This window comes from Alosa sapidissima, chromosome 12 (genome assembly GCF_018492685.1).
Source record: "Alosa sapidissima isolate fAloSap1 chromosome 12, fAloSap1.pri, whole genome shotgun sequence".
Classification (NCBI taxonomy): Eukaryota; Metazoa; Chordata; class Actinopteri; order Clupeiformes; family Clupeidae; genus Alosa; species Alosa sapidissima.
Genome location: NC_055968.1, coordinates 17,540,006 through 17,567,371, shown reverse-complemented (window position 1 = coordinate 17,567,371; position 27,366 = coordinate 17,540,006). Strand labels below are relative to the sequence as shown.

The following is a 27,366-nucleotide window of genomic DNA, read 5'->3' as shown; positions in this document are numbered from 1 at the left end:
CTTATTAATCAGACTTAAATGAGAGTAAAATGTCCAGTATCATGAACAAAAGGCCACTGAGGATTTTTTTTCCATAAGACAAACCTTTGGCCACCCAAGGTCCCTTACATAAAAATGTTCTGGTGAGAAAAACACAGCTGGGTGAAGGCAGGGGAGTCAACTGTCCTTAAACACACAATTCAAATAAATCCAGGGTTGGTATTTAATTAAAAACAAGTACACCGTTTGTGACCTACAAGAACTGATCTGAAGTTAACAGACAACACATTCAAGACATATGGATGATCATCAATATTATGATTGAGCTCTGCACAAAATACAGCCAGGTGCTATTTGCCCTTTCTGTGAAAATAATTTCTATGGTATAGTTCATCCTGCCGCATAGAGGAGAAAACGACATAACACTGCTAATACATAGGAAATTGTTGGGCATATGGGAACAAAGTCACTGAGGTCAGGAGAGACAATAGCAACCCCCACCCGCTACACCCATCACCCCAGTTTAGTTAAGCTTTCATAAACTTCTGATTGGGCTCAGGGCGGAAAAATATACAAAGGTGAACACAGCAGATATTTTCATTAAGTCACCAGCAGTCATCTATTTATATCTTTATCACTTCTTTGACCCAGAAGTAGGCCTGAAGTCCCAAATGCTTGGAACCATGGCACCACCTACTGGTAATTACTGGTACTACCCTGATATAATGTGTGATCAGAATATCACCCTGTGTGTCTCTGGCAACACACTTCAACACACACGTGTGAGAAGAGAGGGGATGTTAACACTTAATTCCCTTCTATGTGCAAAAATGAAGTGTGCCTGAAACCTGACAGCACTGACATTCTTGATCAAAGAAGTAGTTTATACAAAAACTGAGACGTAGTTTGGATTGATCAGCACTGAGTCCCACTTTTTTTTCTTTTGTTATGACTTGTTATGAAAAAAGCATGGTGTGCAGGAACAGGCTTATAATAAACCCATTTTTATTATTATGTTCATTCACATAACGAATACAATGCAATACAGATATTTTATTTTTTACAACAAATAAGAGGAGATAAGAACTCAACCAGAGCAACTCCTGTGAGAAATTGTCCATCCTCATTTCAAAAGACTGATGACTATAATCATCATCTATAATACATCATACATTAGCAGTCATGTACTTACAGTTTAACATTCCACAACCACAACAAACCACAACCATACAGCTCATTTGCGATACCAGATCTGAAGTTTCTTCTCACGTTTGATCTTCTTCTGCAGCTGCAAGGTACCATACAGCAAGGCCTCAGCAGTTGGAGGACACCCTGGGAGACAGACAGGAAACAGAAGAACAGTCTTGAGCTGTATGCTGTATCAGAGCAGAAATATATTACCAAAACATCTTGTAATTCTGAACCATTTTTCTTTGTTGAATATGTTTGATTGTGTTTGAACAGTCACACACAATTGATTGAAGGACTCCCATACCTGGTACGTATATATCCACTGGTACAATGCGGTCACAGCCTCTCACCACAGAATATGAATAGTGGTAGTAGCCTCCACCATTTGCACAACTGTAGAAAAAGATACAATCATCCAGAGCAGGGGGTTTCAACCGATTGTGAACCAGGTACCACCATTCTGACTAATTGCGTAACCCCAGGACCACCACTGAATAAAAATACTGATTCCCACATTGCAACTACATTGCTGAATCCATGGTCAGGGACCACCAGAAATGTCTTCACGAACCACAAGTGGGGCGCAGACCACTGGTTGAAAATCCCTGATCCAAGAAGCAATACCCTAACTGAGTGACTTTTCATATAGCTTCACCAAATAAAGAGGATTACAACTATAGTGCTCCTGCTCCATGTATTAAACACAAATTCAAAGATTCAAATCAATCTCATTTTTACCTTCCCATGGATATGACATATCGAGGCTCTGGCATCTGATCATAGACCTACAGAAATCACAAACAGAATATCTAAGCATCATTTGGACATAGCATCACTGTCATTATTTATGCCAAAGCATACTGATGGGTCAGTATCAACAAATAATCTATAGAAAGTGTACCTTGCGAAGAGCAGGTGCCATTTTATTGGTCAGAGTCCCAGCCACAATCATGACATCAGCTTGTCGAGGACTGGCCCTGAACACCACCCCAAAGCGGTCCATGTCATACCTGGGAGCGGCCATGTGCATCATCTCCACTGCACAGCACGCCAGACCAAAGGTCATAGGCCATAGGGAACTCTGACACACAACAAGCATATTAACCACCTCATCTTACACTTGGTATTATCATAGAAAATACATTTCAAGGGAATGCAGTGATTACCTTCACAATCATTCTATTCACCAAAATTACCATTGATAAATTGTAACGTCAATTGTATGGAGTAGTGCTATGTAGAGCTGTTAGTTCTGAATTCTTACCCTTCGAGCCCAGTTCACCAGATCATCAAGTTTAGTGATGACATAATCTGCCTTATTGCTAGGGACAGCATCTGCTTTGGTCGCCACGGCAGTGGTCTTCTCTCTGAACACAACCAAACTACGGAAAAACACAATTAGTCAGCCATAATAACTTAGTGACCATATGAATCTCCCCTCAGAAAAAAGTGAAAGATTGCTGATGATATTTCAGGAGGCTACCTCTTGTCATCTTTTGTTTTCTCTCGGAGTCTTCTCGTCTGAGCAGCAAATGAGATGGGTCTGGTGCAATTTGAAATGGGAAGTTGAAAAGAAGTCCACAGAATAGGAGTCATTTTCAAGAACTCAGTACGATGCTCCAGGTAAAAGTTTTCAACCGTTAAATGAAGGCTACATATGTGCCTTACCTTGCGTTACGAAGTTTTGGAAGTGATGCAAGGGAACAGGATGGTATTAGCTTGAAATAGACCGCGTGACGCAGTTAATTCCCTGAATAAGGTGGTTAGTAATTCCAATCTTAGATAATCCAGTTGCCAGCAGCGGTTGACAAAAATTTAGATAAATTAACGAACCCTCTGATCATGACGCACAGAAAACCTACACAGAAAGTCTAAGCCAAAAATATATATAGTATAGTTTTATAGTATAGTAGCCTATATGCCTTTGCGGTGGTTAACCAAGCAGTTATTTAACCTACAGCATGCTGCCTCAATAACTAGATGTTTATATTTTTTAGCCGTTGTAGGCTAATATTTAATGGTTCATATCTGCCATTACAGGCCTATCACGGTGTTAAATCCCACGGTTTCCTACCTCCATGATAATATTGCCCACTCAGTTTACTATCTATTATTAGAGGAATTATTTGGAGTTCATATGCAGGCAATGCAATATGTGTGGACATGAAAAACTACATTGCACTAGTAGCCCTACTGCAATTTACTGCCGAAATACTGTACTTGTTTGTCCCATGACAGCAGAGCAGTTATTTTTGTAAGGATAAGCTCTCCTCTGTTGCAGGAAAACAAATATTAGCCTATGCTTCTACCAGTCAAATCTAACACCAAGCTACACCAAGTTAATTCAATGAAATACTCTCACTGCGAATGGCTTGTTTCGGCTGTTTTGTTTTGTGTCGTGCCACGTTGTTTGAACATGCACCAGGTGGCAGTAAAGTCCTAGCTATAGACACGTGGCCTACGGCAAGCCATTTTAACATTTACCCGCCAGACTGGATATGTATTGCAGATATCTGTAATTCCAGTGATATCTACAATTTGATTCTGACTAGTCATAACTCCAGTTGAAGATATCTTTAATTCACCTCAATTCAATATATCTACATGTTCCTTTTCAGATATCTTGAATTAAGTTTTGACTAGGTGCATTGTAGATATCTGTAAATGGAATTATGACTAGTCAAAATGACGTTGTAGATATCTCAAACTGGAGTTAGGGATAGGCCTAGTCATAATTTGATTGTAGGCTAGATATCTATTATCAAGTTATAGATATCTTGAATGAGTTTTGTTTAGAGATAAATTGGAGATATCTATAACTTTCATTCTGCCTAGTCAAAATGTAATTATAGATATTTTGAATTAGAGTTTTGACTAGGCGAAATGACGTTAGAGATATCTGTATTGCTATGCAAATTAGGCCCGCATCCTAGGCTACTTTAGGCGGAAGCAGAGCGTGTTGTTGTTCAAATCATCAAATCACATAGCACCTGTTAACTGTTAACTTTGTAATTAGCACTAATTAGCATAATGTCAGAGCAGCCAGAGGGCGAAGGAGTTTTTAATCGTCTTTTTAATGCTGCAGCCTACAGTATAGACAGGAGCTGGCAGCAAGAATTGATGATTCAATGTTGCTTTTCAATGTTGATTTTTTCGATTACAGCCAACACCATTATGAATGGAGTTTCCTGTAGATGGTGCTGGTGCATTTAGTAGCCTAGGCCTACTAATTTATGTAGGCTACGAAACAGAGATCAAGCAAGTTGATAACGTGAGAGTCTAATAAACCACACGGTGTCCCTGAGTTTTAGTTATTTTAGATGTCAACAAGACATTACAGCCATGACTGCTTCCTCTTCTTCCATTCTTAGAAATAATGAAATAAGCCCACTTCTTCTTCGATTATGTTGGGGAGGGGAAATTAGCCTACGGACAGAGAATGTCTAATAAGTAGACGGGCTCTGCTACGGATCTAGAGCAACATCTTGCACAATAATTTGCACTAGTCATAATGACGTTTGAGATATCTTCACCTTTCATTCTGCCTAGTCAAAACTGAATTAAAGATATCTGCAGTTGTCATTTAAAATGTGTGACGAGTTGAATGTTGTTTTCAATGACGTGATGACAGATATCTGTAGCCTAATTCAGTTTTGCCTAGTCAAAACTAAATTACACATATGTCTGATGTTTCAACTAGTCACAATTATGTTACAGATATCTTGAATGACAATTCCAACTATCCAAAATGTAATTGCGACTAGTCAGAAAGACGTTGTTGATATCTACAATGTTAATGTTAAAGGCGTCTGCTAAATCCATAACCATAACCATAACCATAATTCCAGATAGTCAAACTTAGCGGGTAAATGTTAAAATATCGCTTGCCATACGTGACCTTTAAATCAGTCCCTGTCAGATCTTCAAGTTTTCTTTCTTTATTTTTCTTTTTTTTTCTTTTTTGAAGATTCAAGTTTTTTTTGTTTTTTTTTGTTTTATAGTTATGTTAAAATATTGCAACCAAAAAAAAAAACTATATCAGAGAATTTGTAGACGGGCTCTGCGAATGTGTTATCGCTAAATGACAGGAAGTTAGAATCATAGCTAACGTCACAGCCAGCATTTTGCAACTTTGTAACTCATGTTAATGTTATAAGACAGCGATGGCCATTTCATAACCAATCTCGTTACTTGCTATCAAAGATCTTGCAAGTTCCCCTGCTCTGGCCATAAACAGGAAAGGGCCCTGGCTAGCAAAGATTCTAGAACAGAGCTGGCTAGTCATAGCCTAGAAATCTAGACGCACCCTAGCGGCAGCAAATTACATTTGCTGCCAGGGCTAGTCTAGCAACTCTCCGTTGACTTGTGAGCTCGAAAAATGAAATTTCTATCAGGCCAATCAAATCGTGTATAGAGTCGTTAGGCGGGCTTAACATAATGATTGATGGCAGAGTTGCAACGGTTTGGCTTGAATTCCCTGCTACTTGAAAACAAATAAGATGGATGTTGTTGTTGGTGAACAGTGTGTTTTACTTTCAATAAAACCTACGTTCCGCGCTCCTGCAATCCTACTACTTTTCTTAAATTATCTTGATTGTATCCTGCTGTCGGAGGCAGGCATGCGCTTATTTGATTGTTTGTAATGCAGACCTGCAAAACGAAAGTTTACCTTAACCATCAGCGTCATCTAACAACTAGGGCCTACCGGCCGCGCGCAGCAAGCATGTCGAAGAGAGTGAGTGCGTGCGGGTAGGCAACAGAGAGGGTAGCCTAGTAAAAAAAAAAAAAAATTCGGTTAGATTTGGTTTGATAAAATGGGGCACGAGACGGAGGAGTATTAACCTGACCCTAGCCAGATGAATTTCGTTTCGCTTAGCTCCGCCTAGCTCACATCCATCTGGGACCTCTTCCATTGAGAGTGATTTCTGCAACCGATTTTATGGTACAGCCAATCAGGACGCAGGGCGGGAGTTTCATAGATGTGACATAGCGTAGAAGCGACTGTGAGACTTATTAGCGTTACGGGTTGGCTTCGATGTGAGTGGTTGAAGTAGCACGTCAATAGATGACAGACAAGTGGCTTATTCAATCATGCAAGCATTTTTTGATTAGGCCCAGCCTTCGGAAGCAACACTTCAATGGATAGGTTCCAGATGGATGAGTGGAGCTAGGCGGAGCGAAATTCATCTGGCTAGGGTCAGGTTAGAGGAGTATAGGCCTACAATCAAAGTCAGGGCCAGCGGCGAAGAAAAAGAGATAGGCCTACACAGGCCTACACTACGCCGACAGGGTGAAAATGGGTAACTTTTCGGAGTCGGTAGGCTAACAACTTAATATTATGCATAGTATTGTTAATGTTTTATGTATTAGCCTTATATCTTAAAAAAGCTGGTGAAAGGGCATTAGAACCGTTTAGACTCAGCAACCTTAAAGTGATCAATGAATGCACCATTTATAGTTAAACATTTGCAGCATTTGTTAATAAATTATTATTTAAAACCAGTAATAGGCATAGTATAATTAAAGGCATTTAACATTAATAAAAATCATAACTTTTTTTTGTCCCGGGTTTTCACAAATCAAATGTGGCAACCCTAGCCCAGACCTACATTTTAATGTGGGTCTGAATCGTCAGGCTAGGCTAGTCAGGCAGTCTAGAATCTTTGGTCCCCGGTAACGCTGTTGTCATGGCAATCGTCGCGTAGAGAAATACAAAGTTACCTAAAGGCCGCCATGAACAGTAGGCCTTTTTACCACCTTTTGTTTTCAGCTTGCTTATGTAATATTTGTCTCACTGCAGATTTTTACACAAATAATTGGGCTGTTCAGTTGGCGGGGACTTCCGCCGAGTCTGTTGAGAGGATTTCAAGAAAATATGGATTTATCAATATGGGAAAAGTATTCTTAAGCACAAGATAGGCATGCTACGTTAGCGTTGTAGCGTTTTTTCTTTTCACTGATGTTGGCTCGTTTTTTCTTTTCACTGATGTTGGCTAACATTTGAGTTTAGCCATATCCCATAATGAATGCTATTATTGTGTTATGCAGATATTTACAGACAGCAATTACTATCACATGAAGCAAAGGGCAGTGTTAAAGCAGTCGTTTCAAACTCACTTGCACAGTGTGCGACTGAGGAAGGATCCAATGGTGAGATTATTTGAAATTAAAGTAGGCCTATGGAATTGAATTCATTTTAAGTATAATATATATATATATATATATATATTTTATCAGTGACAGCCTAAAAGGCTAGCAGATGGGCAGCATTTTTTGCATGTTATTAGGCTACAACAATAGGCATACTAGCTCTTACAAAAATAATTTATAATAATAACTAGGCTAATAACAAGCTGTTTTCTGCAGTACAACTTCAGTTTTTTTTTGTCACACGCAGGATTTTTGTTGTAAAGGGTCTGTCTTTAGGCTATAAAACTGCAAGACTAAATGTTAATTGGCCAACAATAATTTACTAGATTATTATATCCACAGCCTATGGTTGTCGGTGCTAGGGTTTGTTTCTGTGTTTGAAATATAATAGTAAATTATATAATTGAAATATTATATAATATAATTAGTTAAGACCATGATTGTATAGAGGGCTGGCTCATTCATCATGTTATCTGTTTAACTCTATGCTGCAGATTATCTGGTTTGCACAGCAGTCAGGAAAGTCCAGGAAGAAACGACACTCATTCATACCCCCCAGTGATCCTTTATTCCATAAGCAGTGGCATCTGGTACATATCACCTTTATAGATGCTATTGCAGTTTAGCTATATAGTTTCAAATAATGTATACATTTCAACATGTTCATCTTCCCTTAGCTGTTCATCAGCAACCCTTGAGAGTTTGCTGTCAATTGGGCCTGTAATTCCTCAGTTCCTAATTTTAATTTTAACTCTCAGTCAACCACAGCATAGGAAACTAGATGACTGACACTTTGAGGAATGCTAATACCTAAGGCATATATATTTCCAGAGTGAATCATTTGGTCACAATATTGTGGCAGCATGGACTCGTGGGTACACAGGCAAGGGTGTGGTTGTGTCAGTACTGGATGATGGGATTGAGAAAAACCACCAGGATCTTGCTGGAAATTATGTGAGCTTGCAAGTCATGCACCTGCACATTGAACCAATTTAGAAACTAGTATCATGCACTCTTTGCCAAACAATTAAAAGTACTTGTCATTTTTATTAACTCTTTTTATGCCTATATGTGTTTATAAAGGATCCTGCAGCTAGCTATGATATTAATGACATTGATCCAAACCCTGACCCACATCGTACACTTTACAAAAGGAACAGGTAAATATTCTCCCTCTGAATATTATAGAATTGGTGCTTAAAATTAGCCTGCAGAGATTGTGAAAATGTACTCATATTTTCTACTTCCCAGGCATGGAACGAGATGCGCTGGACAGATTGCATCTGTAGCAAATAACAGTGTGTGTGGTGTCGGTGTGGCATATCACGCTAAAATCGGAGGCATGTGGTAACTGCTTGAGCGACAGCATTTTGCATAATTTGCCTGTCCTCAATTATGCTCTCTGAGTGGCCATTATGTTCGCAGCATCTGATATAACGCTACGCTTGTGCTGCTTTGTTTAGGTATACGGATGTTGGATGGGGATGTGACCGACTTGATAGAGGCCAAATCTCTCATCTTTAATCAGCATCACATTGACATCTACAGCAGCAGTTGGGGCCCACCAGACACTGGTTCAGTAGTAGATGGGCCAGGGTTGCTGTCTCAGGAGGCCCTCATCAGAGGAGTGAGCCAGGTATGGCTTCATTCGGGCTCTTTCTAAGTCAGTTAGATTTCACATCAAAGAAAATATTCTATATTTGGAACTTCTGTAATACTGCCTGCTTAGATTTTGTAGCTAAAGTAGTTGTTAAGTACATGTGAGTGTCTTTCAGCTGTTTGGAATTAGAGCCTTGTTTCAATGTGAGTAGTCTTTTGGTCATTTGGTTACGGCTAGCCCACTTAAATTTTTATCTGGCACCACAATGTTGTTTTTGAGAGAAATCACAGGTCAAATGTTCAGAGCATCCCCATTTTGACTCAAAAGTGACAACATCATCTGTCTTTTCGCTGGCATACCCAACTGATTATATGGTTTCCAGACTCTCTGTTTCCATACTGAGTTAACATGAAAAGCTTGCACTGCAGGGCCGTGGCGGCCTGGGTTCCATTTTCATTTGGGCCTCTGGGAATGGTGGCATGAACATGGACAACTGCAACTGCGATGGTTATGTCAACAGCATATACACAGTGGCCATCAGTAGCACCACAAATAGGGCAGATGTGCCCAGCTACAGTGAACCCTGTGCAGCAGTGCTGACCACAACTTATAGCGGGGGTAATGGCAACCAAGAGAGAATTGTAAGAACCTCAGTCTGGTATGACCCTATATATATACACATTTTAGCATATGTTTAATTATTATGTACTGTAGGTTTAATATTTTAAGCACACCTCGTATCTACATACATTTCCTAAATTAAAATCACAATCTGTTTTTCAAATGATAGTATTAGCATATTAGTATTAACATATGTATTAACATGTGTAATACTAATATGTTAATATTAGTATTAACATATGTATTTTTATACTGCTCGACTGTCCAGGTGACAACAGACCTGAATGGGGCTTGTACCACTGACCACACTGGAACATCAGCTTCAGCCCCCTTAGCAGCTGGGATCATCGCTCTGGCTTTAGAAGCAAAGTAGTGGCTTAATTTTGGTTTTGCAATGCTATAACTGAGAGCAGTTCAGTTTGGCTCAGTTGGGTAGTTCATCCTTTTTTATTTCTTTCACCCATAGCCCCACACTTACCTGGCGTGATGTGCAACACCTAGTTGTACGAGCATCCAGACGCCACAATCTGAAGGCAGAAGACTGGACAGTGAATGGAGCAGGGAGAAATGGTGAGGGCTTCTTTTATCTGATAAATTAGTACCGGTACCATGAAGACAAAACAATTATTTTAAGAAATCCTCACCTTAGTGCCTATTCTTTTAAAATATTCTCACCTTGATGTCTATTGTTGTCCATGTGTGAATGTGCTGCAAGAATGTATCAAAACCAAATTCCTTGTCCTTGTAGCTATTAAATAACCTGTTTAAGTAGTGGTGAAGAGTTACCCAATTAGTTTAAAACCAACTGAAAGGGTCATGCTCCTACCTGCGATAACAACGTTGTATATTGCAACTACATTCATTTGTTTTATAATGCGATAACATTAATTCCGCAATGTCAGAGACTCCATTCTCCGCGTTGTAAGTCAGCGTAGCATCAAAATGTGTGGTGAAGAGTTACCCAATTAGCTTAAAACCGACTGAAAGGGTCATGCTCCTACCTGCGAGAACAACATTGTATAATGTGATAACATTAATTTGTTTTATAATGCGATAACATTAATTCCGCAATGTCAGAGACTCCATTCTCCCTGTTGTAAGTCAGCGTAGCATCAAAATGAGTTTGAAGTCAAGAGCAACATTGTATTGTTTTGAATTTTTTAGGTTAATCATTTATTTAGTCTATACATATACTTCCCCTAAAGATGTGGTTATGCATGATAGTCATACATGTGATGTGATACTTGGTTTGAAACTTGGTATGAAATATGAGTTATGCTTGTTTGCGATGGTGTTTGTTTTTAGTCAGCCATTACTATGGGTATGGACTTTTGGATGCTGGAAAGTTGGTGGGTTTGGCCAGAAATTGGAGTGCAGTGAATTCACAGAAGAAGTGCCAGCACGTGATTCTCAAAGATATGCCCGTGTAAGATTTCAGTCTCCTATTTGCATTTCATAGAAAGGTCACCATGAACAATAACACATTGCTTTCAAAACCTAGAGGTTTAGGCCCAAATGCATTTTGTTCGATATAAACTCACTTTTGCTATGTGGGGCATCATAGTTTGCATTGTGCTTTTTCCCTTCAGCAAGATTGGCCATTATCTCCGCATCAGTTGGAATGAGACAGCGTGCAGATGGGATAGGAATCGCATCAGGTCCTTGGAGCATGTTCAGGCACAGCTCTCATTGAAACATGTGCATCGTGGAGACCTCACCATCACACTTTTATCTCCCGCAGGAACTCCCTCCAACCTGCTCACCAGGAGGTAGTCTCAGCCAAATAAATATTCACCTTTCCATAAATAAACAAAACAAGGACTTCACCAAGTGGACTAGACCATAACCATTGTAAATCCCCCAGACATTTTGATCGATCCAGCGCTGGATTCTCTGGTTGGAACTTCATGAGCACCAGATGCTGGGATGAAGATCCCACTGGAGTCTGGTCACTCATAATAAGAAATACTGGCGACCGCCACAACATCGGTAAATTTGTCAAAACCTAAAACCAGGCCATAATTCTGTGAAAGAAAGATTCAGACTGATTTGGAAGACTATCTTGCTCTTTTATAGGGGAGTTAACACATTTGCACATTAACCTTTATGGCACTGATGAACATATATTTGGACGGCGCATGGAGCGGACGATGATCCATCAGTGTACTGTGAGGAATAACAATGGAAGCTGCAAAGGTAGTCACACATGGTCAACTCTACTTTTAACTCTACACATGGATACGAATGTATTGTAAATGATGTATGTGTTGCCACTTAGTGTGGGAACTGGCAACAGGTAATCTGAATTTAACTAGATTAAATTAATTGTACACAACCCAAATGTACTTCCATTTATTTTAGCAGTTCTTCTATAAATTCCTCAATGCATAGTCAGAGAAATCAGCTTTGATATGTTTTCCTCCCCTTTCCCTGGGTAAAGACTGTCCCTACCCACTGTACATCTTTGAGAACATCTGTGTGGTGGCCTGTCCTCCCCACTTCTACGAGTTGGACAGCAACAGCAGCACGTATCCCCAGCGCCACTGCCTGCCGTGCCACCGCAGCTGTGAGACCTGCAGTGGCCCTGAGGGGACCCACTGCCTGGACTGTCCCCCTCACTCCACCTTCAACCCCCAGCTGGGCATGTGCAGCTCTCCCAACTACAGGTGCAGGAGAGCATGAACCGCACAACAGCAGTGTTGGGCATCATGATCGGGGAGCCCATACTGGTTCTGTGCTTGATGACAGTGGTGGCGTGGCTGAGGAGCAGAACGTTCACCCCCCGCCTCAGCCAGGTGACCTCAGCAGCACCGCAGCTCAGAAACCTGGCTGACAGTGTCAGAAACAGAATTACCAGCAGGAGCACCCATGTGCCCTCGGATATGGAGATGGTCATTGTAAGTGTGACGGAGGACCAGGCAGCAAGACCTGGCCAGAGCACAACTCTCAGTGGCCTCCTTGAGGAGAGAAGACAGGCTTGACTTATTCTAGTTTATGGCAATTAACAAACAAAGTGTTTTTTTGTAGCGGTGCCGTTTTTTCTTTGGTGCTGGAGTGTTTTTATTGTCTACAACAAGGTTTTAAACAATAGTTTATGAGTGTTTATTTTTTTTTTTTTGTTAAATTAAGGTTTTTGCATGTAAATTTAGAGGGTTGGGGAACATATTCATTCAATTGCAGTACAGCATATCAAAGGGTATTAAAAATAGGCCGGGGCACAAAAGACACGCAAAGAAACCATCAGAATATCCTTCAAAGCGCTCCTTCCACAAACACTGAGAGAAATGTTCCTAGCTGCACTGGCTACATAAAGGCATCCACAATAAACATACACTGAAATTAACAGTCCTGCACAAGAGCAGCGAAACACAATTTAAGGATTTACTGGCTTGGAGCTCGCTTTTACTGGCGCAGCTTGAAGCTAACCCGAATCGTGAACCACAGGAATGGGATATATTTGGAGCAAGCTTCCCCCCCCCCCCCCCCCCATCACGGAGCAGAGTTCAGCAGCATCCCCCATACACTCTTGAGAGCTCCCCGCTCTCTCCTTTAGTGTCTTATGTGTCACCAAGACTCATGGAGATGTTTTGGGGCCAGGCTGAGGGACAGGTGTCGTTAGCATACACATCCTGCGACCCAAAGAAAAGGTCCCTTGAGCTGAGGTCAAACAGACAATAGATGTTGAAAGCAAACACGGCGAGGAGAGGGAAGATGGTGAGTCCTGATCCAAATGCTCTCCAGGAGCTGCAGGTGTGAAGTAACAGCCAGTAGATAATCCTTGGAGTAAGAGAAGGTGAAGGGGTACAAGTGGCATGATTAGTTGTATGATTTGACCTGTGAAAGGTGTGTTAATGATTAAAAAAAGAAGAATATGTCCTGTCAACTCCTCCTCACAACCAAAAATGCTAAGATGTGCTCAGTGATGCTCTCACAAATATTTCTGTGCAGACGAAGGTTAAAGGGTAAAGGAGACTTTTTACATTAACCTTGACTGAGACCTATACCACCATAACATAGAAATGCTAACCTTCCTCCGATGAAGACTCCAGCTAGGATTGGAATCATCCTCAGCTGGTTCTGAGGCAAAAAGGTGGCCAGGATGAGTAGGTTGAGGATGTAGAGGAACAGCTGTACCACAGAGCCCACCACAAAGACCTGCACAAGAGCCGCAGAATTGGGCTTTTCCACCACAGGCCTCAAGGAACCAGAGCAGAACCGGCATACACCAGCAGTCAGCATCGCTGGAGGAGAGGAAAAAGCTAATTACTGATGTGACTCAAAGACTCATGTAGTGGACACTGAAAGTAATTGTTAGTTAAACAACAGAAGAAAGTTGGGTGGGGCAGAGAAAGGAAAAAAAAAAACGTCAGCCCTTTATTTCCTATTTTTGCCCAGGAAATTACTGTGTTTGAATTTAGAAACCTAGCAGGACGGCCTTCTCGTCCTTTCATGCTGATCCATGTGTTGTTTCAAGTGTAGAGTAATTCCAGAGTAAATGGTCCACTCTCATTCAGGTTCATCCTTCAGGCGCAAGTCGCCCTTTAATACAGATCTGCCATCAGTTTCCCATTACCCAGCCTAACTATACCCATAATAAGACCAAACGTTAAATTAGTCCTGAATCCGTGGTTAGGGGCCACTTTTACCCTCCCTGGACATCTGGTACATGGTGCTGAAGTCTAAAGTGTAGAGCAAAACCCAACTCACCAATCAAGATAGGAACAGCAGCAACTGCACAGCAGCTGAGAGTGAAGACCAGTCGGCTAGTTGTGTCAGGGCACAGAGGTGCTTCTACAGGGGCGTATAAATATAGCGCGTACAGAATCCCTGGCAGACACAGAAGGCAGGCAACAGTTGAGCAGAGAGCTGGAACCCGCCCACTTTTGCAGCATCTGCTGCAGCAGCAGCACCCACTCTTGTGCTCCGAAAGAGCCAACCCCCCGTCACAGTGATCCTGGTCAGGTGCAGTCCAAAGGCCCAGTTCAATGGCTTCTGGTGGGGATTGGATAAGGGGATGGCTTTCTCCTATCGTTGACTCTAGCTGATTCGATCCTGATGGACTCCATGGTTCATCTCCCCCACTGGGTAGACCGTTAGGTCCATGAGGAGGTGGTTGGATGTGGAACCTTTCAGGAGTGCTTTCAGCCGGGTACACAGGGGATAGGTTCATGGTGATAGGATCGTCTGTGGTTTCCTCCACGTGATTATATGGTTTCTGGTGTTCGTTGAAGTAAGTGGGTCCTATGAAGCACAAAGTAAACTTGAATATGGTTACTAAATTAGATTGATCCATAACATGTCTGAACTCAGACAGAGTGCTGCTACAAGTTATATGGTCATATTATACAGTCTTTTATAGTTCTTGACAGAGGCATCTTCTCACAGTGAGCAGACATGTTCTCCTCTGCACAGTCACACATTAACATGCCAGAACTGAATTCTAAAATGGAATATTTGGAATGGGAAATGGAAATGTCAGTATTAACATGAAAACTCCATGTTCAACTTGAAACTGAGCATTAAGATATCACAAATATAATTTTCCCTATTGTTAAGTATGGAGCCCCTAAGGGGAAAAAGTTTCTGGTGAGCACACAAAACTATCTTGTGCACACCAGAAACTCACAATTTTTGAGCACTTGGAAGTTCTGGTGCTCGCTTGAAACTTTCTGGTGAGCACACAAACGATATATGTTTTGCACATGTCCCCTTAGGGGCTCTTTAGTTAAGTGATTTAATTGGGTTAAATATTAGCTGGAGCCCCCTAAAAATAGGCCTAATGTGGTTTGATACATTCAAGGACATTTTCACTTCACTAATTATTTTTAAATTACATCTTGAGGACACAGATAACTTTGCCAATAAACCAAATGTGTTTTTTTTAACAACATGAGTTAACATCACTTACCATTATGGTCCTCGGCAGCCTGAGTTTGGAGACACAGTTGAGAGCCAGGTATGGAATGAGTGGGAGAATGGAGCTCTTCCACAGAAGACTCTGGGCTGTCAGACACAGGGGCCAAAGAAATCTGGGTGTCCAAGTCGAGGAATGGAGAGAATGAGAGGCGTGAAGGATCAATATCCTGTAGTTGATTTATTATGTCATTGATGGACTCCTTCACACTTTCGATTTCCTGACTTCCTTGCTGATTGTTGACAGTGCGTCGTGTGGATGTCATTGTTGGGCCACCTGGAAAATAAAACACCGTAGACTAGGTTTTTGATTGATATTTCCAGCACCTCGTTGCCTGGAAATTCCTTCTGTGGCTGCCATGCCGTCGGTAGCTTCGGATTTCTAAAGCCTTGTTTGGAGTGTTTGTCTAAAGGACAACCATACGGGTGTTCAGACGATCTTTCCGAGTCGTGCAATATGAACATCTGGGAATTCAATTTTAGAATTTCCCCCCTGGGGCAGCGCCAATTGTGGCGGGCAACGACGTTTGAGACATCCACATTCTGTGAATAGTAAGAAGATACCCACATTCTTAAGAACAGCCTTTTCATAACGCATAGTGGAGTAGCTTAAGCTCTCTTAACGAAATAGCGAAACAGACTAGCTCTTAGATTCTTTTATTAGGCTACGACGCCTTCATCAGTTTGAGTCTCATTGTTTCAGGGTACCATAGGCTGTTGCAATATAGGCCATCATCAATAGGCTACATACCGTCAAGAAACTTGGGATCTACTACGGATGCTTTAATTTAGCATGAATCGTAATTTGCATTGCATAAAGTTCTTGAAGCCTTCCCTGAATTTTAAACGATTATAATTAATTTGAATATCCAATAGCCTCTTAAAGGTTAATTATATGCTGAAGAACAATTCACCTCAGAGTAGCCCATTCTTTAGTGGGCAATACCTAGCCTACCTTTGGTTTACTTTTGTTTGTAGCTCTACGGCTATTCAAAAGTATCTACCAGATAATTCAGCATTTTCTCTCTCGGCAAGAAAGGTGGCCTGTTTCCAAATTCCAAAATAAAAGAGAATAAAAGTCTTGCATATTCGTTCAAATCATTTTAAAACTTACATGTAACTTCAGAAGAATTAAAGAAGGAACCAGTTCCTCATGGAATATAATCTCTCTCGTCTACGCCGTGTGCTTCTTATTCTCTTTCCTCAGCAAACTCCCCAAACTTCTGAATCAAATTTCAAGAGAGACAAAATACTACACTTTAACCCCCGCCCACAGTTGTTCGGAATACTACACACAGAGAAACACCATATGGAACGAATAACTGCGTTACGGCTGGGCGGTAATTTGGTAACCCCCCCCCCCCCCTTTAGACTGCCCTGCCTGTTTGGTGTAGTCGATGCGGAGCAGAGATACTCAGGGACGTTCTCGGTAGCCTTCTCCGATTGGATACCAACACCAACCAAAACCATACTTTCTTCTTCAGCAAATCTGTGGCGGTACAATTTTGTTTATCAATGTACAATTACATGTATGGGCTTTTACATGTAGTGTACTTGAAACGGGGAAAAAAAACTCGACAATCATTAGGGATGCTGATTTTTATTGTATAAATTAAGCCTGGATAAAGGATGAAGGGATAAATAGCAATTTTTTAAAAGAATATAAATCACATGTAGAATGAATATTTACAAAAAATTACAAACATGAAATGTACAAGCCTGTGCCATGTATGAACCTTTCCAAAATGAATGGATGAAAACCATACACGTTTTGCTTAGAAGCTCCTCTATTGCACACATACATGGACATGGAAAGTTAAATGCTGGCCATCAAAATACAAATCTGAGATTTGCCATTGGTCTATTGTTCAGTATCAGTATGTAGGTTGGCCATTATTACTGTGGTAAAAGGTAGGTGATGAACATTCTTTCACTCATTCATTCTTGCCGTTCAACTTGGAATGAAGAACGGCTGAAAAAGGACGAAACCAGAACGTGGGTCCCGGGACTTTAAAGAGGTGAAAGAAAAGAAGCCTGGTTTGCCTCCTGCACAGAGGTTTGCATAATGTGATGTGGAAAGTCATGTCCATGTGTGTGACGACGAATGGGATTAGCAGAGATGGAAGCGGCGAGGAGCACTGAGTCGAGCTCAGAGGTTAGTCTTCAGACAGGAGCCTGTGGAAGTGATCGGTCCTTCTCTTCAGCACCTCCCGAACATCCCCCTACGCACGCAAAAATGAACACAGTGAACATAGATAAAACAAGTTGAAAGGCCTCTGCAACCCAAGTCTGTACATTTTTAAATACAGGTGTGCAAATGTGTTTTGCACCAAATACACTGAGGTGATAGTAACAAAAATGTGAGCATAAGCCGTTTTTAATTTGATAAAAAAGAATCTCTGACTTCAAATTTACTGATACACATTTGTGACTTTTGGCTACAAGTACAAAATCTAATGTGATCAGGAGTGTCAATCACATTTCTTAATGACACACTGACTGGAACTTTCGGAAGTTTCAGAGCTGGTCCTATTTTATGTTATTTGTAACCGTATGGTGTCAGTGAATGTTGTTGCTAACTGCAGCATTCTGTGTTTTACTGAAAATTACAGATTTTAGTGTGTAACGGTCTTCTTATACAATATAAAACATACCGCTTCAGCTAGTTTTTCCAGGTGGGGTATAAGCCTCTGAAGTTCTCTGTCGTCCTCATCCCCAAACCAGCTCTTTATGGGAATCATGTTCATCAGCTGGAGAGGATAAATCAACACAAAGGGGAAATCGTGTTAGATCGCTCTTCTCATACATCTCAACTTAGCGGAAATTTCACTGAAGACGGTCTTCGTTGTGGAAGTAGACGTACATGGTATGGATAGGTGTGAGGAGCGTTGTCCAGGATGACTGTTCTCATTGGGTCCCTCTCCAGCACACTCAGGTCTTTCACGTAGTGTCCCAAAACACAGCAGCAGTGTTCTTGGTACAGGCGATGACTAGGAGGGACAAACATTTTGTATGATGTCAAATTCCACAAGAACAAAGAAACCTTCAACCTCTACAATCATTCATTAGTAGTGAGTAATATGTTTCAGTTTATTTCATTGTAAATTAAATGTGCAGAAGTTTAAGCTGACCACTAAGTAAGCGGGCAGTGGATTAAAAAAGGGCAATCTTACCGAAACAACTTCCTCTTGGGGTCCAAAATGTCCACAATTTTCTCAGCATATTCTTTCTTGGCTGAAGTGTAGATAAACATCTAAAGGAGAAAAAGAAAAATCTTTTTTAATACAAAGATTCTTGGATAACAAACTTGTGTCAGAACAATCACATTTTTAAAAATAAACTTTTTACAGACAAAAACAATTTGTTGATGAAATAAAAAAAAAATTGTGTCTGTCCACCTAGGTAGCGAGATGACGAATGGCTAAATATTAAGCCACAGTTGAGGCAATTTCATCTAATAACACTTCCAGACCTAACCACTCTGTTTTGACAGTGACAAATAGCACAGTGGTCAGACATTATGGTTATGATTTCTTTTAAAGGAATTACTTTAGGCAGTTAGAGTAAGTTATGAAAAGAATTATACCTCAAAGAGTTTTGACATGGCCTGTAAAAACTCTTTCACATATGGCCTGAGGATCACATAGACCTGCAAGAAAACAGAATATGAGACTGAGGACATGTAATGTAATATAATATAATATAATATAATATAATATAATATAATCATCGTTGAAAGGGGCAAGCCTTTTCCACTTACTTTATATTTGTTGTCCTGAAAATTTGTGTGGAATGTGTATTGAGCATCCTCAATGACACTGAGTGAGCTGAACATGAGTGTTTCATCCTAAAAATGCAAAAGGAGTTGAGTATCCAAAACAATTTTCAGAAACAGCCATAGAGGGCACACACATACACAAGATTTGGTATTCATTTAGCCTAGAGTTTTTATTATTATTATTTTGTATTTGGCCTTCTGCTTACATGTCTATCATACATAATATACATATTGTACATTACAGTACAGATACATGCAAATGAAGCAAAATGCTTTCATCACTCTCTGTGGGTGTGATGTGTGGGGACGATGTTACAGACAGAACTAGCTAACAAGCCAGCTAGTTGGCAATCCAGTTACTTGTCTTTTATCAGAACTGACACTTAGTGCTGGGCGGTATGACCAAAAATGTATATCAAAATTCTTACGGTTTCACGGTATATGACGGTATTTTCCCCCCCCCATGCATAATCAGATGTTCACAGCATTTTCTACAGGTTGAGAGAGGAATTGCTGCAGTACACTGACTAAGGATGGTCTATTTCACTGTCATGGTGTAGAATAACTCCACATTAGTGGTAATGCAGTTTTGCATGGCCCCAGAAAATTATGCTGTTTACAAAGAGCCACTCATGATTCTAATGAAGAATCTAATCAGAATGCAAAGACAATTGCAGTCAAAATACAGAACTTTTACTGTGCAAATTTCACAAACATCTTGTATAAAACCAATACAAAAAGTAGTGCAACTTGCAATAATTATACTTTTTTGAAAATTATACAATTTAAAATAAAACCTCTCTGCTAATATGCTTACTCTGTCAAATAGGCCCATCAGAAACATGCCTTATTGTTATTGTGTGGTTTACATGACGTTAGTGGTAGGCTAACGTTAACTTCATGTGGATGTGGATGTCTTTCTTGTTAGCCTGCCATGAGCTTCGGTTCGGTTCGCTAGGCAAAACATTAACAAAAAAGTTCGTTTTGGTGCACTGATGACAGTCAGGATCATTTCTAACTAGCCAGCTAGTATTGCTCAGTGCATGTCTATAACATGCTTTACTTGCTACCTGGATAATTTCAGCGAATATTCTTAAGGTGAGATGAATGATAAGAACATTAAACTTCACTGTGTTCAGTGGGTTGCTAACTAACGACATCCCCTACTAGCCAGCTAGTTACAGCTGTTGAACAATCTCAACAGAATTTTCGTGAAGGTAAATCCAGAAAGGGTTAAACCGGAGCTAGTAATCAAGGATCTTTGGTAAATCCCTTTCAATGCAGTATCCCTTAACGTTTTTCCTTAACTAAAGAAACAATTTAAGGTATTCTGTGCAACACCCTTAAATAAACCCCTTACCTAAGGATAAATTAAGCCTTAAGGGTCATACTTCAGGGGAAAAACCTTATGGTGTTTTGTGTTTACCCTCACTATGCCTCGCAGTGGCACCAAACGTTGTGTAATCAAATACACCGGTATGGCGGTATATTAAAAATTCATATCATAACGAAAATATACACCGGTATACGGTGTGAACCGGTATACCGCCCAGCACTACTGACACTCCATCAAATTAAGCCCCTCATTAAATGTCTAAATTACAACAGCAGCCCTTTACAAAGCCCTCCAAGCTATTATTTTGATTAAATTAACTGATTGAACAATGGCAGTCATGCAATTTTCCAACCATCAAATGAGACAACAAACATCTGACTGACAACCACCCATGAAACTGACTCCTCATTTGTATAATATTCAGCTTTCCTCAACCTTTTTCACTCGCTTCGCTGTTGTACGTCACCGTCGCCTGGCCCAAATTGAAACTGAACAGAACACAAAGCCTCGCTGCTTCGCTGTCATGCATCTGCACCGTTATACGTAAGGGATAATGTATAGAACGCCGGTCATTACTGGGAAAATAAGTCCCGACAGGGCGAACCAGACACCGACGCGCAGTGGAGGGGTCTTGTTCCGCCCTGAAGGGACTTATTTTCACAGTAATGACCGGCGTTCTATACATTATCCCGCTTATTATACGGCTACTTGCCAAAACGAAATAATAAACTCCCCACGATATGACTTTAGCCTACATAACCTAGCCTATTTGTTACCGTTCATCGTGGCATTTGCTGAGAAACAAATAGGCCTAGTTCGCAACACACGCTGCTGAACTTGAATCAAACATTCTTTAGAACACAGCTGCTGATCAACCGTCTGCTTTCACGTTTGAATGAAGTTCCAGTCCTTGCATAGTGATATGAAAGACATTAATCAGAAGCACAAAACCCGTTGCCATTGACAGCGGTGATTAAATGCTTTGCCGGTGATCTATGTAGATTTAACATAGGCCCGAACGTTGGGAAGGCCCATTCATGTGAATGGAACGTTCTGCAGCACTCTGAAGAGCCGTGTAATAAAATGTGAATAATGAGTAGTTTTTAAGTGGCCAGTTTGATACACACAGGAGTTTGTCTTCTGCATTTCACCCATCTGTGAGTGGTAAGCATACACAGGGTATGCTATGTGGACAAGACCTCTGACACATCTTTACACCAACAACAGAAAAGGCTAGTGCTTAGAGAACTCACAAGATCCAGCACTAGAGTGGCTTGAGGTGTGCTTCTGGTCTTCGGTGGTATGTCTTTGATGGTAGGTCTTGAATGTTGGGATAGTGACGGAATATTCTTGATGAAAGTGAATCTGCACACAACGTAGAGGCATATTTTCATAGCAGGAGGAGTTTGGATTAACATGGATGAGTAACAAGGCATTTAGTGGAGCACATCAATTCGAAGTCAATTAAGAAGATTTACAGTGGTCACACAGTTCTTGCTTTGGCCTATAATTTGCTACTGAGGTGTAGTCTAGTTTTATCTATTACAGTTCTTGTCTAATTTAGCAAAATGCTCCCCCAAATCCTCTACCTGTCTGTTCTGTAATATGAACCCTCAAAAAAAACATAAAGTGTTAGTACACGGTGATGTTTTTTTTTCAGCAACTACTATAAGACAACATAAGGCATTTTATTGCCACACATGTTGGTGGTAATTGTTGTTACAGAAAGAGGTAGCTCGGGGTGTCATTGTCAAATTAATATAAACCACTAGGTGAGTTGCACGGTTTTGAAAACAAACATTAATGGTTGTTTTAAGGACATGTTTGTGCAGGCCCATAGCCAGCCACTCTGAAACTGCCAAAGGCGATTCAAAACGAGTCAGAAAGTCGAGACAGGACCCATCGTCAACATTTCGGTGTCCACCACTCTAGTTCATCCAAAATAAACCTGAAAAGGGTTTCTAAGTGCTAAATACCAGAATTATCCTTTAACACACCTGCTGTTCCCACTAGCAGCACTGGCTGTGCAGTACATAGTTGTGGTTGGGGTCAGAACACCCCACAAAAATGTGAGCCAACGAGGTTGTCAGTGTTGTTTAATAAGCTTTTTAGGTAACTCGACTGCTAGTTCTACACAAAAGAAACCTCTGTGATGCTTCTTTAACACATTGTTGCATTCCACTGCAGCACATTTAATGTAAATGTGCAAAAAACAGAAATGTAGATGCCAAGCAGAGGTGTCATGAGTGAAACAGACAATTTCTTGACTGCTTAATAATGGAAACACTGATGATGGGCTAGGCCGAAACGTTTGTCACCTATTGTTTGGTCATGGCCTGGAAAACCTTATCGGCACTTTAATATATTTTTTGATATCATTCAGCGCCTGTGTGCGGTTTCTTTTTCCACACTTTGACTGTGCTTTGTTTTGAAGCTACACACCAGGCGAAACATCTTTAATTAGACTTAAGGCGCAGATGACATCTTTTCATGTCAACTGACCATTATTTACACTAAAAATAATCTAACAACTTCAGTTAATCTTCACGTATTTGCCCCTTAACACAGGTAACACCGAAACTAAATGTGTTGGGAACACACTCACACATACTGTTGAACTGAAAAAATCTAATACGTCAGCTATAGCTAATTCAAAGCAGTGAAAACAGACTTACGGGCTGAAGACCTCATCACCGTCCTCCTCCTCGGCAAGAGGAGAAGAGGTGCCAAAGGCAAAGACGCAGGGCTCCGGACTCAGCAGGGCCACCCGGGGAGACTCCACATCTGTACAGAGCACAGATCAGACAGCACATCACCCCACAGGAACAAATCCCTTACACAACCACAGTGCCTTTAATGCAATCCCCAACTATTCCAAATTCACAAATACAACAGGTCAATCAACTTGAACATAAAACGTAGAAACATCTTAACTCATTGAATGCCAAGCTGTTTTCGGAAGCTTTGTCCTAGAGTGCCAGCAATCTAGAACATTGTTGATGATTTTTGTACAGCCACAGCATATTCTGTGTTGTAGCTATGAACACATACAATGGCTCGTTTGAAAGGTGAGACTTTAAGCTCTCAGTGGGTGCAAACAGTGTATTTCTACACGCCTCTGTTCCTGAGAAATCCCAAGCTAAACAGTGGCTAGTTTATCAAAATCCCTGTTTTTTTCTTCTTCTAGAAATGGAGATATTGCGTCTTTTATGACCTGAAAAGTGTTGCCTGCAAAGTTTCTGGGAAGAGATCTAACGAGACCTGCCACCTAGTGATAAACCCACGAAAATAAATTACCTGATTTTGACCTGGCGTGCATGTCACTGATAGGCTAATCAGTGACTGATTCGAAACAAAGCAGCAACCATCAAAAGCCGAGTTAAGATCAAACGTCCAGATCTTGCGTTTTCATGAGTTTTCGATCGTCATATTTCATTTCCATTCATCACAGAGTTCCCAAAATCACATATACGGTGTGTTAAGAGTGTCTAGTTTCGTAATAAAAAAAAATTAAAATAAAAATAAAAATGTAATATTACGTTTTTGGCACTCAATGAGTTAATACCACAGTTACATTGGTTTTTTTTTTATATATAAAAGCAAAAACCAGTGATGCTGGTTAAGAACTCACTCTCTTTAGTGGGGGTGAGGAACCGCACAATGGGGGAATAGATGTTCCGTGCTGTAGGGCACAGAGGTGTGGGTGTGGCAGGTTGACTCTCGGCAAATGCACCCAGTCTTCGTACGCGAACTGGAGTTCGGAAGTTCACATCTTCAAGCAAAAACACAGCATACAGATCATCAGAAGACCAATCAGTAAATGATCCTACACCTTTTTTTAAGCAAACAAAAACATACCTTCTTTCTCCTCAAAAGCCAGGGCCCTTTTCCTGCCACCCATTCTTGGCATGGCGCGTCTAGTAGCCACTGGAACATCATGGCCATCAAATATATCCGGGGAGTCTAGCTGTATGGGCTCCTCTTCCTGCATTTGGCAAGGGGGGGGGGAATTAGATGTTGGCATAACAAGGAAAAAAGCCGTACTGATGTTTGGTGGACAAATCTCGCGGGATTCAACATAAGTAAACACAACGACCTCCTAACTTCAGACCATTGGCTGTATATATAAGCTTTTGACACTGACCTATATTCAATTTGATCCTTTTAACTTGACCCCTCCCCTGCCCATCCGACCAGCGCGGTAGTTTCGCATCACGTGACACTCAAACAGCAATGGCTAGAGAACATCTCAGCAACAAAAAAATTGGTCTGAACAAAGATTATAGTGCATCTATACTCTTTGATCTGGATGTCTGTTCTACACAAACAGCAACGTGGATTCACGTAACGTTATGTGGCTAACGTTAACGTTAGCATACTTAGTAATAACACGGCTGTATCGGAACTCCCCTATTATGATAGCTTAGCAAAGTGGTTGTCAAGTAAACATAACAGCATTAGCATAACGTTAGGCCTACAAGAGATACCGAGATTATTTATTTATTTAACTATTATTTCATTTCACGTGTTACTACACTCGTTCAAACAGAACATCAGCATTTGGATAAGTTTCAAGGAAGTTAAGCTGTTAGCATAACGTAGACTGTAACGTTAGATGGCGCTTTCGCACATTTTCCAAATTTCAGTTGAATAATGTAGATATTTAACTTAACATCAACGCCACCAAACGTAATTTGAACGGCCAATTGTACTACTTATAGGTAGTTGGTTTGCAATACTAACTTTAAAGTTACTTTAAAACGGTTCGACACGGAGGGCCTCCTAGGGTTAGCTGCTAGGACAAATCACAACAATGCTAGAATAGCGAAAACGTTACGTAGCAAAATGCATCGAATGTCCTGTTGGCTAGGTCTAAGCAATGCTAAGTTTCTAGTTGTTAGCATAGAACTAGTTCTACGCCAAGTTCTAAGATAGCGTCAAATGAAATACCAGAGGGCAAGTACAGCTAATAACAAAATCACTACTATGACTCATTGTTCAGTTAATATAGCTTGTTAATATACCTTGACATGATTCCGTTTCTCGACAGACGATGCTCGTTTGGACGCTTGCCTTCGACGACGGTTAACATTACACGGTGTAATGTTAGGTGTTTGAGGTGAGTCGCTCCCTAAAGCAATACTTCTTGATCGTAGTCTCATATTTAGGAAAAGCTGTTACTATTGTTTAATCATACAATGCGACAAAGAAAGAAAAGGCCGGCGTTTGAATTAGTGCTAGCTAAAGAGGCGTCCAGATCCGTTCTAGGCTTAATGGCTACCCTACTGTTTTTTCTTTAGTCTTTTAAATCTGCCGGGGTTGGTCTATCAGCCAGCGTATCATGGCAACAGACGTCTTTACTGGGCGGAGACTTACCCTATCCGACTCCACGTGAGGAGACAGTCACGTTGCAGCGGTCAATATTATGCTCGATAGTAAACATGGTGAAAAAAGATCTGAGAAGCATGAAAATAACCTGTATTAGAATAATTTATGTAAAACACTATGTTGTACCCCACTGTTACAAAGAACCTCAAGGCTGGGATATTGAAATCGAAGTCTATTTGGCATTGCAGACTGCCAGGCAAAATTAGCCTACTGATGTGCAATGTTAACCTGGTTAACACAAGACCACTTCTCAAATCTCAGTCTGGAAAGGCTTCATTAGGCCCCTTTCCATTAGGAGTGTTCGGGGTAAAACCTAGGAGGCGGGAACTTGTCCAGGAACCTGCTTTCACAAGGTCCTTGTTACAATTACAATTGAATGACCCTGCAACTCGCCAGCCTCTGGAATGCCCATGCTGCTTTTGCTTCACAATCGTGACACTAATTAGATGAACTAAAATTGCATAGGAGCTGCAGCAAATACTCTTCCCACACTAATAGGCTACACCTTTGCTAAAGCTTTATTATCATTAACTTACGTGCAGAGACAGTAACATCAATATTCTTACTACCTAAATGAGTATATCCTCCTCGGTGGTGAAAAATAAAAAAAATTGAATCAGCTAAACCAGCTAAACGCAAATAGGCATACGCTACCTTCAAATATAGAGACCATACGCAACCTTAGCTGTACCAAATCAAATGTTACATTATAGGTTTTATTATTAGGCTACCATCAACATTTAACGAGTTATAAAGCCTATTTTAACAGAAATGTGTTCATTCAGCGTAGGTAGGCTACCTCAACTCAATCAGCTTACAGCCTAACATGTAATTAATTTAGCTCTAGCCTATCTGACGTCTGCTTGCTTTTTTTGTAAAGTGCTTCTTCCGCTCACGCCTCGTTCATGCACAGGCGGATAGGCTGGGTGTAGGCTGAAGCCTTCCCAAAGGATATGGGGAGTATATGGCCTGGCATGTTTACACATCACATCTCAATCTCAATCAATTGTACAGCCTAATCCTATAGTGTCCTCCTAGCCTCTCGCAACATGCCAGAACCGACAGATATGTTTGCAGGGTTGCAGTGGCACTGCCTACGAGTCTACGCTCTGAACGTAGGCCTATAGCCTATTGAATAAACTAAGCATTTCATGATACCCAGACTACTCCTCATGTAGAGATGTCATTAGCTAACGTGGTTGATATCAAGCAGTTATATTGTCCACACTTCAACAACCCACGAACATGAAATCTAGGCTACTGTCGTAGTGCGTAGCCCTTATTAAGTAGGCCTAGGCTACACACATAATATTAAGCATAGAGCGAACGCATTAATGTCTGTTATTGACTATAGGCTACAATATGATAAGGCTTACGTTATGAGACACTTTTCAAGCAGAGGTGAAGCTA

The 27,366-nt window shown here is 40.7% G+C and overlaps 4 protein-coding genes across 8 annotated transcripts; 1 reads left to right on the top strand and 3 right to left on the bottom strand.

Moving 5' to 3' along the window:
* Positions 1 to 1,046: 1,046 nt before the first annotated feature.
* On the bottom strand, positions 1,047 to 2,904 carry ndufs7 (NADH:ubiquinone oxidoreductase core subunit S7). Its single transcript, XM_042057796.1, has 6 exons — positions 2,654 to 2,904; positions 2,435 to 2,552; positions 2,072 to 2,251; positions 1,909 to 1,955; positions 1,475 to 1,563; positions 1,047 to 1,311 (listed from the first exon to the last, which is right to left on the bottom strand). The coding sequence occupies exons 1-6, from the start codon at positions 2,764 to 2,766 to the stop codon at positions 1,214 to 1,216; spliced, it is 645 nt and encodes a 214-aa protein (XP_041913730.1). The 5' UTR covers positions 2,767 to 2,904; the 3' UTR covers positions 1,047 to 1,213.
* Positions 2,905 to 6,858: 3,954 nt separating this feature from the next.
* LOC121678333 (furin-like) lies at positions 6,859 to 12,757 on the top strand. 4 transcript variants are annotated; one of them, XM_042057793.1, is made up of 15 exons: positions 6,859 to 6,910; positions 7,219 to 7,320; positions 7,815 to 7,910; positions 8,152 to 8,274; positions 8,404 to 8,480; positions 8,572 to 8,660; positions 8,784 to 8,956; positions 9,337 to 9,561; positions 9,810 to 9,910; positions 10,008 to 10,111; positions 10,847 to 10,967; positions 11,131 to 11,310; positions 11,406 to 11,530; positions 11,618 to 11,737; positions 11,982 to 12,757. In XM_042057793.1, exons 2-15 carry the CDS (start codon positions 7,246 to 7,248, stop codon positions 12,221 to 12,223), a joined length of 1,851 nt encoding a protein of 616 aa, XP_041913727.1. In that variant the 5' UTR covers positions 6,859 to 6,910; positions 7,219 to 7,245; the 3' UTR covers positions 12,224 to 12,757. The 4 variants fall into 4 exon arrangements, with proteins under 4 accessions (XP_041913727.1, XP_041913725.1, XP_041913728.1 ...); XM_042057791.1 differs by having other exon boundaries at positions 6,868 to 7,068; positions 9,349 to 9,561; XM_042057794.1 differs by lacking the exon at positions 6,859 to 6,910 and adding an exon at positions 6,938 to 7,098.
* A 116-nt stretch (positions 12,758 to 12,873) lies between these two features.
* Positions 12,874 to 16,778, bottom strand: LOC121678334 (transmembrane protein 79-like). The gene is made up of 5 exons (XM_042057795.1): positions 16,569 to 16,778; positions 15,450 to 15,731; positions 14,249 to 14,782; positions 13,569 to 13,782; positions 12,874 to 13,318 (listed from the first exon to the last, which is right to left on the bottom strand). Exons 2-5 carry the CDS (start codon positions 15,718 to 15,720, stop codon positions 13,099 to 13,101), a joined length of 1,239 nt encoding a protein of 412 aa, XP_041913729.1. The 5' UTR covers positions 15,721 to 15,731; positions 16,569 to 16,778; the 3' UTR covers positions 12,874 to 13,098.
* Positions 16,779 to 17,038: 260 nt separating this feature from the next.
* ctdspl3 (CTD (carboxy-terminal domain, RNA polymerase II, polypeptide A) small phosphatase like 3) lies at positions 17,039 to 25,898 on the bottom strand. Of its 2 annotated transcripts, none has more exons than XM_042057918.1 (11): positions 25,593 to 25,898; positions 24,427 to 24,553; positions 24,200 to 24,340; positions 23,244 to 23,352; positions 21,822 to 21,933; positions 19,215 to 19,301; positions 19,041 to 19,103; positions 18,628 to 18,707; positions 18,318 to 18,444; positions 18,109 to 18,204; positions 17,039 to 17,676 (listed from the first exon to the last, which is right to left on the bottom strand). In XM_042057918.1, exons 1-11 carry the CDS (start codon positions 25,728 to 25,730, stop codon positions 17,611 to 17,613), a joined length of 1,146 nt encoding a protein of 381 aa, XP_041913852.1. In that variant the 5' UTR covers positions 25,731 to 25,898; the 3' UTR covers positions 17,039 to 17,610. The 2 variants fall into 2 exon arrangements, with proteins under 2 accessions (XP_041913852.1, XP_041913853.1); XM_042057919.1 differs by lacking the exon at positions 25,593 to 25,898 and adding an exon at positions 25,312 to 25,330.
* Positions 25,899 to 27,366: the final 1,468 nt, after the last annotated feature.

What these genes read in the sequence shown, in the direction of transcription:
- LOC121678333 (XM_042057791.1), top strand. Translation starts at nt 6,904, where the DNA reads ATGAACAGTAGGCCTTTTTACCACCTTTTGTTTTCAGCTTGCTTATGT. An exon ending in TCATCAGAGGAGTGAGCCAG is followed by an intron (nt 8,957 to 9,348) that starts GTATGGCTTCAT and finishes CTTGCACTGCAG; the next exon opens with GGCCGTGGCGGCCTGGGTTC. An exon ending in ATGGCAACCAAGAGAGAATT is followed by an intron (nt 9,562 to 9,809) that starts GTAAGAACCTCA and finishes TCGACTGTCCAG; the next exon opens with GTGACAACAGACCTGAATGG.
- LOC121678334 (XM_042057795.1), bottom strand. Translation starts at nt 15,720, where the DNA reads ATGACATCCACACGACGCACTGTCAACAATCAGCAAGGAAGTCAGGAA. An exon ending in GGCTGCCGAGGACCATAATG is followed by an intron (nt 14,783 to 15,449) that starts GTAAGTGATGTT and finishes TGTGCTTCATAG; the next exon opens with GACCCACTTACTTCAACGAA. An exon ending in TGCTGTTCCTATCTTGATTG is followed by an intron (nt 13,783 to 14,248) that starts GTGAGTTGGGTT and finishes CCTCTCCTCCAG; the next exon opens with CGATGCTGACTGCTGGTGTA.
- ndufs7 (XM_042057796.1), bottom strand. Translation starts at nt 2,766, where the DNA reads ATGACTCCTATTCTGTGGACTTCTTTTCAACTTCCCATTTCAAATTGC. An exon ending in AAAACAAAAGATGACAAGAG is followed by an intron (nt 2,553 to 2,653) that starts GTAGCCTCCTGA and finishes GTTTTTCCGTAG; the next exon opens with TTTGGTTGTGTTCAGAGAGA. An exon ending in TGGCACCTGCTCTTCGCAAG is followed by an intron (nt 1,956 to 2,071) that starts GTACACTTTCTA and finishes TGATTTCTGTAG; the next exon opens with GTCTATGATCAGATGCCAGA.
- ctdspl3 (XM_042057918.1), bottom strand. Translation starts at nt 25,730, where the DNA reads ATGAGACTACGATCAAGAAGTATTGCTTTAGGGAGCGACTCACCTCAA. An exon ending in GGCTTTTGAGGAGAAAGAAG is followed by an intron (nt 24,341 to 24,426) that starts GTATGTTTTTGT and finishes TTTTGCTTGAAG; the next exon opens with ATGTGAACTTCCGAACTCCA. An exon ending in TGGAAAAACTAGCTGAAGCG is followed by an intron (nt 17,677 to 18,108) that starts GTATGTTTTATA and finishes TTGCGTGCGTAG; the next exon opens with GGGGATGTTCGGGAGGTGCT.